The sequence below is a fragment of the Fulmarus glacialis genome, unplaced genomic scaffold (genome assembly GCF_000690835.1).
Source record: "Fulmarus glacialis isolate BGI_N327 unplaced genomic scaffold, ASM69083v1 scaffold23639, whole genome shotgun sequence".
Taxonomy (NCBI): Eukaryota; Metazoa; Chordata; class Aves; order Procellariiformes; family Procellariidae; genus Fulmarus; species Fulmarus glacialis.
The window spans coordinates 14,272-28,476 of record NW_009235523.1 but is presented as its reverse complement, the minus strand read 5'-3'; the positions used below and the strand labels follow the sequence as shown (position 1 = coordinate 28,476).

Below are 14,205 nucleotides of genomic sequence, written 5' to 3'. Positions count from 1 at the left end.
TCTGTGCCCAGAGCAGCTCACTGAGAATTCCAAGAGAAACTATTTTAGACAAGCCATGCTAGCTTTGATGTGAAACAGCAGGTTAGAAATGGAGTAGTACACAAAATAAGATCTGAAAAGGGGCTGAAGTTATGGCTGTGTACTATTAGCTTGTGAAACTATCTCTTGTTACAAAGATGAGAAACTTTACCTCCGATATACTAACTTAAAACATTCTTCCCATTCCACAGAGGATAAAGAAACAGTAAGGATGTAGAATATTTTGTAATGATACAAAAATCTATTAAGAAGAAACACTTTGCCTGAATTGGGTGAATAAAGCATTTTTACTGAAGAAAAATATATGTATGAAAAACTTCTGTGAAAGTCTGTACCGTATGAGTAAGATCCTTCAAAGCAGAGCTGAGACTGAAGTATCTTCTCTGAAAGAGGAAAAGGCAACACAAACACACACACTGCTTATTCACAGAACGTTTACATCTTCAATTTTACAAAATAGCCATATTTTCTAAAATGCTCCTCTGAAATGCCTGATTAAAAGACAGTGAACCATAGTATCCCATCAGCAGCAGTTTATCGCATCTATAAATCCAATTGAAATCTATTATAATAGGAGTGTGAGACAATAAAGAACAGCATAAGAGCAGTAAAAGGAGCTTCTACTTGACAATGGATACCATATATATTTCAAAATACCAAAATGAAGATAAAAGTCTTAAATTAAATTAAACAGTTCCGTAAATGAGTAATAAACACATCTAAGATAGCACACGTGTGCTCTTCTGTCCAATTGCCTCCTGGAAGGAATGGAGTGACTTGAGACTGCAATTTACAGGATTTTCTGTAGGATGGAGTTGGCAACTTCCAGGGATTCATCTTTCACCAAGACAATATCATAAGAGTCCATATATTTTTCCAAAAGCTCATCTACCTAATTGCAGAAGGGATAAAGAGAAAGACCCACTTAGTTTTAGAATTATTTATTGAAAGACACTTTGTCATTAAAATATTGCCCAGTCTTTCCACCAAATTCAGGGAATGAGCCATGCAAATATGTATTGCTCCTATGAGTGAATTCCACAGGATGACAGAGTAGGAGTAGCCGACATAGCTGTGTGTGCATTCCAGGATATAATACCTCACGTTTTTTCCAGGATCAAACACACAAAGATACTGAAAGAAAGACTACTTCCTCAGCTTCCCGAAAGGAAGAGAGAAATAGAACACTGGAGTTTTCTCTCTCCTGAATGCAAAGGGATGTGCATTATAACTTAGCAAACAAGTAGTTCTGTGTCTCCTCAAAAAAAAAAAAAAAAAAAAAAAAAAAGAGACACTGCCTAAACTTGTTATTTGGAATATTATAATTTTGCTCAATTATTAATCCAGTATTGAAAGGAGGGGGAGGAGCCACAGGAATTTAAAACAATTAATTTCTCTAGCCTCTGAATTTTACTTCTGAACAGAATACCTTTTTGGAAGTAGTTCAGTACAAAACCTAAAGCAATTTACATTTGTGTTTTTGTAGCTTATGGGTTAGGAAAAAAACTCGAGTCAAGAAATCCATGAAAAACGTTTGAAATCTCAAAACAAATATGGACCAAACACTTGGTTTGATATCTGAAGCTTATTATAATGAACCTGTTTCTAACTTACTGTATTTCACTCAAAGTTCAAAAGGTTATAAGGCTACTTACTTTATCATTGAGATAGCCGATCTTAAGAATGTGTTCAACATTTGCTACTCCATCTGCCATACTCAAGTCTCCTTGGGAATCGCCCAGCAGTATGATATTACTGTTGTCTTTTAGTTGTTTGAAGTACTCTGTATTCTTCAAGGCACCATCATGTTTGTTGTAAACATGAATCAATTCTCCTTTAAATCCTTTTAATATTCCCTATTAAAAAAACCCACTGAAGTTATTTCTAGTATCATATAGACAAGATAGAATCTAGGATGAAATAGGTGATATCACTCTTGAACTAACATTGAACTATGTAATCTCTACTGATGAATAAGATAAATTACTGTTAAATAACGTAATGACTGTAATAGCATTGTTAAGACTAGACAGACAGCGATTCTCCCTGCTTGGAGGAGGAGTAGCGCTGTACTGGGCTGAGAGTGAGGTTGTCGTTAAAGGAAATGAATGGTCACACCACGCTAGCAGTGTTTGAACTGTTATCCTCTGCTTGTTTTTTGCCTGGGAGAGTGCCGAGTATGCAATTCTCATTTTCTGTATGGCAGGGTAGATGGCTACATCTATTGCATTAAAATGTTCATCTTGTAGTATATATTAATAGCTACTAAATACCACAAACAGTCATGTTTGATAAGAATGTGTTATTTCATACGTACATTTTCATCAAAATCCATGAAATTGGAAACCACTTTGACATTAGAATGGTAGACCCCAGCCTGGTGGATAACTTCCTCAAGAATGTCCCCAATCCCAGCAGAAAATATGAACACAGGAATATTATGCTCACTGAGCTTATCAAAGAAGTTCTCATATCCTTCTCTGTAAGACAGGATGTAAATACAAATCAAATCTTAAATAAAGAAAGCCAAGAAAAGTCAGAGTTTTCAGAAGACATTCACATAATCTTTGGAAAAGAAAATTAATTTTCCCTGAGCATTTCACTTTATTTCCTTTAACTCACCTTTTCAGGTTAGCAAGAACCATCAACCTAACACAAGGCACATAGTTTTGGCAAGAAACTCTTGCATCAAGCTATTTAGTCTTGATCTGTATAATTTTTTCCCCCCAAATATCTATTCATGTTTTAAAGACTTAAAAACAGTTCCACCTCCGCAAACACCCCAGAAAAAGTAAGCAACTAGTAGAACTCTCTCTAGCTACTATGAGGCTGTACATTTCCTTTCAATTGTCCTTGCTTAAATATTTGACTTTCTATAGGGTTATTACCATATTTTGTTTTGAAATTCTTTCCTGAAAGCTTTTTAGTTTTCAGTACCCAATCAAAACTATGTATAGTATTCCAGGAACAAGATAATATTATCTCTATACACCTTCTCCACACAGACATTGATTGGTAGAATTTTACATTTTCTAAAAAAATTATGATGATAAAAATTTTTGAGGGAATTGTAGCCTGTGAATGAAGATTCAGTCCATATGGACTTAGGCTTTCAAACAGACAGAGACGGTGTGCTTGTCTGTTTTGCAAAAGACAAGAATTTAGTCAGTATGCTAAACAAACACTTCTACAAATTAAGTCTTAACGTCTTGTTTCAGTAGTCCAAAATTTACAGAAAATTTTGGAGACACTTTAAAAGAGATGGGAGCCACAGCACATTTCAAGCAAGGATTTTGCTGGCTTTTAAACTTGCCTTTAGCCATAAAGGAAAAACAGTATTTAATATAACATATGAAACATATTCCTCAAGGCACTGCATTTTTATCTCAGATAAAACTATTCTAGGGAGTGTTTTTCAAAGGAACAAAGTTGAACTCTACATTCCCCTCACAAAAAAGAGGCACCAGTGCAATTTCAAGAGGATGAAAGTCTACAGAAATGAAGTTTGTAGGGATGGGACTCAAACTTTTTTCCAATTTTTTTTTTTTTTAGATCTCTAGTGTATACAATCGTTGTAAGCATTTAGCTACAAAATATGAATAAAATGGGGGCATGAAGAGCTCACTATGTTCCAAGATTACAGTGTCACATTCTCAGGAATGTTTTTGTTTGTTTGTTTTTCCCCTGAAAACACACATTAAGAATCTATAGAAAATGTTCTGAAACAGTATTGCTCAAATCAAAAGGAACTTACTTCAGCATAACATCAGATTCCCTCACAATTTCTGTAAATTTATCCTTTTGCAAGCCTTGTTCAATGAGTAGTGCATGAGATTTATTGTACCTAGAATATAAACAAAAAAATGGGTTGAAATTGACGTATTAAGATTCACCTTTCATTAAATCTCATGATGAAAAGCATCCTGTATGGTTAATTCTTGATCATTCGAGTTAACAGCAAAGCAAAACCAATTGTTGCACAACACTCAGACAGATTAATTCAGTTAATGTCTTAGCTAAAACCTAGTTACTGCCATTAATTTCCTTTTAAAAACTTATTAAATCTAATCTTAGTACAATTTGAAGATGGGAGGCATCTCTTACCATTCTACCATATATGGATATTTTTCTTCAATAGTGAGGGCTGGATCAATTTCAATAGCATAATACGTTTCTTTCAGCTGCAATAACTGAAGGGAAAAAACCAGATGTTTAATGTATTTTTCTAAAATAACACTTGGTATTTGATCTAACCAATCAAAATAACTTTCTTCATTCTGATTACATTATTTAGATAAAATGGAATCTGAAATGCTCTTTGAACAAAGAGTTAACTTGTAAATATATCTAAGAAGAAAAAGTGGATGCTGTTAAACTGAACTACATGCTACTATCAAGAATACAAATATTTCTTCTCACTTCTATTAGTGATGGGATGTCTTGCAGTCAGTGAGAAAGCTCAGAGAGCTTTAAGGATTTGAAAGTATCCCTCGTCTTGTCACGCTGCGTAATTCAACACACAGTATAGCCAGGGAATAATAACAGTTGTCTGTACAACAAACCAACAGCTAGTAGGTTTTCTGTTTACCTTTTTCCGACATTCCTCTGTGATGAGCTTAGAGTTATCAATGATGTCTGGAGGGAGTGAAAAAAAAGTGTTAAACAAGATGGTGTATTTCTTTTACTTTGCTCTACAACACTGTAAATGGCATAGATGACAATGTTGATGACATACCACTATGTTTCCTCAGAATTTTTCTTACCAGCAACCAGTAAAAGGCACGTTTTTCTTCATGAGCATGAAGATGTATTACTGTCCTTCCCCTCATCTCTGAATTAAAAGGTCAATTACAAGCTCTCTTATCTGTTTCTTGAGATTTAACTGTTTCTGAAATCATCATGAGGCATCCTATGTGTTTTAGGATTCCCACTTCATTAGTAAATGGATTCTCTTTGTTTGTTCTAAAAGGCTACAGGATAAAAACGTCAAGAATCCTGAGGAGTTTACTATCTGGTTCTTGCAGGCGTCAGGACTATTACGGGCTCTTAAAAAATAAGTCAACCCTACCATATCTAGTCACTAACATCTTATAGTTCAGAACTTAATGTTTTAATTGTGAATGACAACTTATTTTAATTCACACAGATTGTGATTAAAATATATATATATAAAAACACATATAGACAGTCACTAGAATACTTCTTCATTAGGATGTACAGGTTAGGTAACAATATAAAATCTCACATATTAGGGAATAAATTGGATAGAAAATTAAAATCTAGGAAAAACTAAAAGGACTGAACAAACCAATCTGTATTTTAAAAAAAAAAAAAGTACTCACTATGACAAGTTGGACATCTTTTTCCATTGTAGGAAAATCTACTTAATGTCATATCAAAATCTGTAATAATCTATTTAAGGAAAGAAAAAGCAAAACTGTCTTACAACATGGAGGGACAAAATAAAGAATGGCTAGAAATTCTGAATGATCAACAATAGTTGCAGCTGAGTAGCATATGTGTCACCGAAATCTCCCTATTTTATTGTAATGTAAGCCAGAATATTCTATAAGAACTTTTTTCCTAACAAAACTGTTTTTCTAATTCCTTTGGTCAGAATATTTCCTGAAATCACTAAGCTTATATGTTTATATCATTTACTTAACTAGTGTCTGGCTGAACTACAGCTGAATCAACAAGGGCTATTAAAAGAGTTAACAGACGTCTAAGTTTTAGAGATTTCTTGAAGGCTGACTTCTGTTATATATATATATTTATATTCTTAATTTTTTTTTGGCATAGAGCAACAATCACATGATTGCTTTCATTCCAAACTGGTTACATCTTCTACTATCTTTACCTGAAGTTTGGCAGCTCCACCTTTGATGAGGCCACAAATAATCTCCTCTACTCTCCCTGGGTCCTTAATATGGACAGTCTTCTTCTGAAATTCTGGCATCTATGAAGAGTAAGAACAAAGACAGAAATATACTTACAGAGGAAAACTTACTAGGTAATACCTGCTATCCATCAGATCGGAAGCTCTGCATCTATAAACAGTTTCACGTGACGCCAAGACATGCTCAGGACAAGAAGGCAAGTTAAGAGTAAGAAGAAACAGAAAATACTCTGGATGTATTAACTGATGACTGCATACAGTTCTGTTTGCTTTCAACACCTGTTTTCATTTCCTTTCCTAATATCAAATTATTCAATAAGCTGACACAGAAAAGATAATTGTATTTGTAGGAAATAAGGCAGATACTAGACACACGACATATGGGATCACCTTGTGGTTCAAGTATGTTACTGGGAGATGGTGAACTTTAAAACTAGCTCTTTGTGCAATTAATATGCCCTTGAAATTTCAACATAGATGAAGACAGGCTGATTTTAGACACCCGTTGTTTTGTTGAGAATGCTGCATGTGTCAGCTGAGTACTCCAATACAACAAGGCCATATAGTAATTCCTGCTCCCTAGCCAGTCCATCAATCATTTCCCGTTACCTATTTTACTGCACACTTTTGAAATAACACATGCTATCACACCACATATTCCTTCTGAATGAAGAGTATTTCTTGAATATTATGATAAATGTTGAATTTGGTAAAAAAGAAAAAAAGCTCCACAAAACCCCCATCCCTTCCCAAACAACACCCTCCCCCCCAAGCCTTTGCTTACTCTAAAAGTTTCTCTTCAACCTTGCAGAAATGGTAAAAGAACTACTTATTGACAGAAATTTCAAAATTTAGTACATATTTCCTTCCTTTATAATCATGTATGGACTCTTTCTAAAGCAAAGACATCAGACATTTGCAATCTGTCTACACGGGCATTTACGAGTAGTAAATTTTATTTTCTGCGTATAGAATGTCAGAGATGATGAAGAGCTAGGAATTACATTTTTCACATTCTGACCATTCAGCTTTCCTTTTCTTATACCTTGTACATCTTTGCTGCAATGAGCTAATCAGAAAAAAAAAAAAAAGCAGCTTCTATTTCCAGACACATTTCTGGAACCAGAGTTCTCCTATCACCACTTGTTAGGAAGTCATACAACACACTTTCTTCCTGCTCTTGATGCTACTAAGTCTTTTGTTTATTAGTGACAACCAACTTCAAGTCCAATTGCAATTAGGTTATCATTTAAGAAAAAGATGACGTTTTGAAGTCTTGCTAACACATGCATTTGTAACGGAAAAGACACTTATGTATCAGGGAAAAGAAGGAGCTGGAGGTACCTTTAAATATCGGCTCTAGTCCTCTCTTTCCTCAGGTAGGAGCAAACTATTACAGCTACATCATTCTCAGCAGATACTTGTCTAACCCATTCTTCAAAACCGTCACTCACATATTCCTCACTTTCCTCAACCATGTATTTTAGTGCTCAACTATCTTTATGTTCAGAAAAGTTTGCTTAATCTCTGCTTAACCTTCCTTACTTTAATTTTAGGTCATTCAACTTGGAGGAAATTACTCTTTTTCACAGGTGCTCATGGATATTTTTCCCTTCTTCCTGAACTAAAGAACCCCAATTTCTTTAATTTTTCTTTTGCAGAGCACAGTTCTCTAAACCTCTGACAATTCTTGATGTTGCCCTGGCCCATCCATTTGAACCATATTGTTCTTGAAACACAGCATGCATAACTGTGGGTATAACCTTTCTGCTCTGCTCTTTTCAGGCCTCAGCTGAAGGGCTACTTTGGCCCATGTCTTCAGATAATATCTTTGCATATACATTTGAATACGCTTACTTTATTAGCAACAATATGATGATAATGATTCAAATTCAGTTGGTAACGACCAAATATTCTTCAAAATTATGCCTAGGCAGAAACAGGTAGTTGCACAATGTGCTAAATTTTACATTTAGTCTTGCTGGATTGTATCTTTTCTGCCACATCAGTGCTCCTATTTTTCAATATAACAAATAATTCTAATCCCCAGTAAGCAACTGCTACTTTCTGGCTGATATCCTCCAAGACACTAATGAAAACAGAAAATATAAATCCTTCTAAAACCCTAATTCTGAGTGTCTGATAATTTTCCAAGGTTTTCCACCCATCCAAAAAGTTTCACCTATACCAGAATATCTTGCCAAAAATTCTTAAGTCATGACGGGGTATTTACTACTTCTTTGCTTTAGAAGCCTCATAAAGAAAAAACTGGATTCATTTCACTCAGTTTGGAAGAGTTAAGGTTTTCCTTTGCCATCCTATGGCAAAGACATTTTTGGTAAAAATGGTACCTCCTAAACCAAGATAGTTGTTCTCTATGCAGTTGCAGTGCCTTGTTACTGTTATTAGCACAGCAAATTCAAAAAGAGTACATTAGGATTGGCTTCCAGCTATCAGCTACATCCCAAACTGGGAATCACTAAGAAAGCTAATCAGTGTTTAAAAAAAAAAAATTCCTGAAAAATATCCGTTAAAGAATTCCCTAATCTTTTGAGAAATACATCTACAAAGCATTTATAGATGTTTATTCACAATTATCAGCAGAAGTATGTCAACTGATCTACCTTCACAAAATAAAACATTAACAATGTGCAACTCTTTAAAGGTGTTTTATGGTATTTCTTTTGTATGTTATACATGCTGGTAAACAAAAGTAACCTTACCACTTGGTTTGGTGGGTATACAGCGTTTTTTCTCTATAATGAAAGATAAAGCAATTTGACTCTGTTTTGTAATTTTTTCAGTGTAAATTGACTAATCTAATTCCTTTAACTTTCAGGAGGCAAATTATATATATATTTTTAAACTTGGAATGCAGAAATTAAACAAAGTAAAATCTAAATATGTCGTTTTGTAAGTAGTTCAAACATTATTTCGTTTACTTATAAGCAACAGACTCCTCAATATAACTGATTTAAACAGAACAGATGTTGGGGGAGATGGAGAGATCAGAGGGAGAGATGTTATAAGGAAAGGTGAATTGCTTACTACTGTTTTATTTCAGACTGAAGCCTTTCGTAAGTTTTTGAAACAACCTGAGGAAAACCTCCTTAGTAAACACTTCAGTAGATGATGTTAAACAAGACATTGCTTAAGATTTTGAGTATGATGAAAGCTTCCTGCTTTGATGTTGTAAACTGATACTCCTACTCAAGATCAGTTTTTAAGGTTCATTTATTTCTAATACATTTTTCATTTTTACATAAGAATTGAAGTCAGTTGAGGAGTATTTTAAGTTGGGGAGGGGGAAAAGTGTTCTGCAGTGCGTATAACCCAGACAATTTCAGTCTCACAGGCACTTCCATAGGCAAAACCAAGTCTTCATCACGGATATAGCATCTGATAAAGCCTCAGACAAATATGGTTAGTCAAAATAGCCACTGTCTCCATCCCTAGTTCCTTGTATTCATATTTGCAACTGAACGTTACATAGCAATTCTTTTATTTAGGCTTTATCATTATTATATTAGAAGTAAATGAAATTGTCTAATAAGCAGTCACCAGTTTTCTGGCAAACTGTCTCTTCAATGTCTACACTTCTGCCCAGTCTAGCTGTTGGTTTTTTGTTACGTATTTGCTATTCTTCAGAGTTGAAAGAGACAAGCAGATTCAAGTTGGAAAGAACCGGTAAGACAGATGAAAGAACAAAGAGTGAAAAAATGCTAGTAAGAAAAGTTCAGTCAATTTGATAAAATTTGTCTTTCTATGAATTGTTAAGAGAGCTCTAGGAGTCAACTTAGTATACACAAAAGGTCCAAAATTCTGATGCACTAGTTGACTGGGAAGAACACATATGGAGAAACAACCAAATAAAATACTCCACAGCAACTAACAAAGGCAAGAAAGCTTTTCAGAGCAAGGAGCTTCTTATTTAGTTTACAGGACTAAAACTATATAAGCACAGGAAAAGGAATTCATATTTCTTTGTGACATCTGAAAGTACTGAATCACTTAAGTGCCCCTATGTATTCTGTCATTTCATAAAAGCGTAAGAAGAGTTTTGCTTTCTTACCAAGGACATCTATATGTTACTGAAATAGCTCAGAGACCGGTATCTCTTTTAAAACACATGTTAAAACATGAAAACTCCCAAAGATAATTTGTGGTTGGCATTTACACTGGCTACAACTACATTCAAGTTTCTAGTCTCTGACATTTTTTTAAGGAGCTTTCAAAGAAAAGCAAGGAGAACAAAACTGAAAAAGGTTATTTTAAAGGTTGACCTTAATTTGATTTACGAAAAGGAAAAAAAGATGTGCTTGTTTGTGATAGCAGGTAACTGGAATAAGAATGTAGGAAATTCTTTTGTAGCTAACAATGTTATAGTCATACCTTGATGAATGAACAGTAATGGATTCACGCAGGTTTGGAAATCCCCCAGTCCTACAAACCACAGAATGGGTCATTTACAACAAGGATAGTTCTGAAAATTACAAGTTTATTTAGTGCATAAGACATGCATCTGTGTAGCTGGGTTAAATGAAGAAGAAAAGTATTTACTGTAAAGAACATACTGAATTCTAGTTTTGAAACGAAGTTTCTTATACACAATTGGATAGCAAGAGTGCAAACAGCTGCTTTTATGTTGTATCTGGGTGCTGCTTATATATATTGTTTTCTTAGTATCTGAGATAGTGTATATCTAAGCACATGCTGCGTCAGTTGGATTATTAAACAAGAGTTGGTGATAATCACTAAAATGAAAGGCAGGTATCTAAGTGAATTCACAGATGCTGTAGTAGGCATTTCCAACCAGGTATCCTAGGGAATTAATAACTGATTGTGTGCACAAGATGTAATGTCATACTCCGGAGTTAAAATTATACTGAACTTTACCGAGTGCTGGAGGTAGAGTAGTTCTTTACTGTGCTACACAGTAAAACAACGACCTAAGTCCCTAGGATCAAAAAAAAAAAAATAGAAAATATTAAAAAATAATGTCCAAGAGAAGAGTAGCTAATACCAAGAAACTTCATATAAAGGATGACTGTGGACCTTCTGCTGTTTTCACTATCTGTAATTTTAAGTTGAGAAGGATGAGCTGATGAATGACTTGCTATCTTAACTACATGGAGATATGGCTCATTTCACAATCAAATCCAGATACACAGCCTGAAATATTACTAGTAATAACTAAAAATATAAGAGGTTATAATCATAAGTCTGCTCAGTAATGCTTTGACCAAGGACATAAAAAAATGGGGCAAGTATTTTAATACCGATATCCTGTAAGCCTACACTACTTGGCAAATACAAAGTTTTCTTATTTTACAAAGACTAATCTAGTATGGATGCCTCCCAAAAATCACTGCTAAGAAAACACCCGGCATTATGGGTGAATAAAATTTTAAGGGAACTTCTCTATAATTCTCAATGATTGGTAGAGTACTTTGTAAGGTATCAGTAATTCTGAAAAATAAGGACTGTTCTCACACTTACAAACATATTAAAAATATTCCACAAAATTTCAGATGACCATAATGTCATAAAAGTGATAAGACAATGAATAAGAACTAGCCATAATACTATTGACAGTATGTGAATTTCAATTATGATGCAATTTCTTTTTTTCTACTTTGTTGGCAAACCTGCCTTAGACTAGACTAGGTTCCAAATCTATTAACTTTTCATACAGAGGACACACCGGGGTGGGCTGACAAGGTGAGGGAACTATTAATGTTATTTCTGAACAAGGAAAATGCAAATCAAAGTGATAAAATGGATAGCATTCAATTATTTGTAAATTTTATTTCTAGTCTATGGTGACAGCTTCCAGGTAAAAGAGTATAAACCAAGAATAAAGGACATTTATTTTGGGAACTGCAAATGCTCAATTCCAAGGTCTGAGACCAGCTATCACATATACTTACTTATGGACATGTACCAAAAAAGGCAGGGCATGGCATCAGTGATAGCTGTGAAATTTGATACCCTGGCAAGCTACAGAAAATTGGTTTCAGTGTTCTTGGTGGCAGAAAGTAACAGTTTGGCAAAATTATAAAGAAAAGGGGCACATTCCTTAATTTACATTTACATCTTATTTTCCATTCCCTTTTTCTTTTTGATATTATTACAGAACATTACTTTCATCTACTTACTCTAGAAAACAAAGCTTACCAAAAAAATTTTGAAAAGCATGCAGCAAGCTTCTTCATGTAACTTCTGCTATTTGCAATGTATGAGTTGCAAGAAGTGGGGGAGGCATAACAAAAACCACAGAATGGGAGTGTGTGCATATCTTTTCCTCCATCTATATACGCTCATATATAGCTACATGTGCTCATATGCTCATATATGTATAAACCAAGTTTTGGCTTTAATTCAGACAATTTGAATTTTGGTCCATGAGTGCCACAGAGGTTTCTCTAACAGTCCCAGCTGTTAGTAGGCTTAGCTTTTAGACAGGAACATTAAAAGCTACTGGATACGAGTGTAGTCATATCAGTCACTCCATTATGTGCAGCTAGGCAGGAGAATTGCACTAGTGATTGTGCAGTCCACTAGCATAACCTGAGCTCAGGACAGATATTTATTAATTTATAATTACAAAAACCAAAAACATAGTATGTTTTATATTCATATGATGTAAACTCAAATATGGTAAGAAATCCTTAGTAACTAGTAATTACCAAATTACCAAAACCACTTGGTAGTTTTGCCAAGAAATAGCCTTAGGACTACTTATTTAAAAAGTAAACAGGCAAATGTTATGGAAACGAAACAGAACATTGAGTATCTTCACAGTTGCTTGATAACATGCTGCAAAACTAGATACCTAGCACAGCTTATATGAAAGAACTGGAAGCGGCTTCACTACCTAAGCTATTTTAAGAAATGGAATAGGATGCGTACTAAAAAGAATTTTTCCTGTTTTATTTTGTTTAATTATTTACATCTGTTCACACTTAACGTGCTGGATTCTGATATTTCGTTTGGAAAAAAAAAAACATATAAAAAATCCGGAGAGAGAGCGTTCACAGAAAACATGACAAAAGCGTTTCCTCTTGTGCTTTTAAAGGAGAGTACCTGTGCGTTGAGCTTAGGGCACTCCTGATTCTTCTGTCCTTGATTTTGTCCTACTGCAACAGCATAGGTGGCAAGCAGAGTCCAGAGATGCAGGGCTTGCATACAGGCTGCCAACAAAAACCAACCAAATCCTTTTAAGAATTGGTCTGCTATATTATGTGATCTTTGCTATTCCTGCTTTTTAGAAATAAAAGCAGACATGCATGGTACATAGCTATGTCACTCTGAAAATACCCACACTTAAGACTACTCTGATATGTATTTAAAAGTAAAGGAACGTTTAAGTTGAATTAACCTATTCAATAAAAACTGGTAAATATATTTATTCCTTCAATGATGTTGCCAATTCTGTGCTATCAATTTTTAAAAAAAAAAATACAATTTGTTACAATAAACAACTGTAAGTAATGCCTCAGCTCATAACCCTGGCTTAAAAATGCAGGCAGAAGACAGAGTCAGTACTGTTGACAGAAGCTGTGCACACTTACCACAGGGTTTTGCAGGAGCAGCTGCAGAAGCAAAAGAAAATTCCTCTTGCTTGAGAAACACTAATATAGCAGCACAAAGTGCAGTTGAGGGCGTTTCCAAATACAGCCTGACTAATCCCCGTGCAAAACCCCAGGGTCCTGTGACGCACATCAGCAATGCACAGCAGTTTGTTATGCTCAGCAATACAGCCTGACAGGCTTACAGATGATCAGCTGGTATACCAACAACAAAACCTCTGACCTTCACTGAATGAACGGCTTTCATGGATGCAGCAGGCAAATTTGGACTGCTCTAACAGAGGAAGGCACTTGTTTTTCAAAGTAGAAGATTGCTACTTTGTTACTTTTTAACCCTTTTACAAAATCTTTTCAAGTATTTTAGGATTTGCTGTTGCAGAGTGCCACGAATTTCTCATAGCTCATTGACCTGGTCTCATTAACGTTTACAAGGGAGCACACATTTATTTGTGTGGAAGCAGCAAATTAATTACTTAATTAATCTTTGCTTTGACTTTAATTATCTATGTGATACTGAAACAGGAAATCAAGGAGGCTTGTTTGTCAGGATTTTTGAGAAACAAGGCGACTCAACATGCTTTCAGAAGTTTGTCATTAGGCATGTTGCCTAATCAAAGACAGTAACTAGGTGACACAGAAGATGCATTTAAAAGGAATCTTTTTTACTCTTGAAAG

The 14,205-nt window shown here is 34.8% G+C and overlaps 1 protein-coding gene across 1 annotated transcript; it reads right to left on the bottom strand.

The window, feature by feature from the left end:
• Window positions 1-307: 307 nt before the first annotated feature.
• Window positions 308-13,626, bottom strand: NT5C3A (5'-nucleotidase, cytosolic IIIA). Its single transcript, XM_009586064.1, has 10 exons — window positions 13,513-13,626; window positions 13,025-13,131; window positions 5,900-5,998; window positions 5,382-5,451; window positions 4,628-4,674; window positions 4,144-4,229; window positions 3,794-3,883; window positions 2,357-2,519; window positions 1,695-1,895; window positions 308-931 (listed from the first exon to the last, which is right to left on the bottom strand). The coding sequence occupies exons 2-10, from the start codon at window positions 13,124-13,126 to the stop codon at window positions 830-832; spliced, it is 960 nt and encodes a 319-aa protein (XP_009584359.1). The 5' UTR covers window positions 13,127-13,131; window positions 13,513-13,626; the 3' UTR covers window positions 308-829.
• Between the last annotated feature and the right edge of the window lie 579 nt (window positions 13,627-14,205).

What these genes read in the sequence shown, in the direction of transcription:
- NT5C3A (XM_009586064.1), bottom strand. Translation starts at nt 13,126, where the DNA reads ATGCAAGCCCTGCATCTCTGGACTCTGCTTGCCACCTATGCTGTTGCA. An exon ending in GTGGAGCTGCCAAACTTCAG is followed by an intron (nt 5,452 to 5,899) that starts GTAAAGATAGTA and finishes TTCCTTAAATAG; the next exon opens with ATTATTACAGATTTTGATAT. An exon ending in AAGATGTCCAACTTGTCATA is followed by an intron (nt 4,675 to 5,381) that starts GTGAGTACTTTT and finishes CACTCCCTCCAG; the next exon opens with ACATCATTGATAACTCTAAG.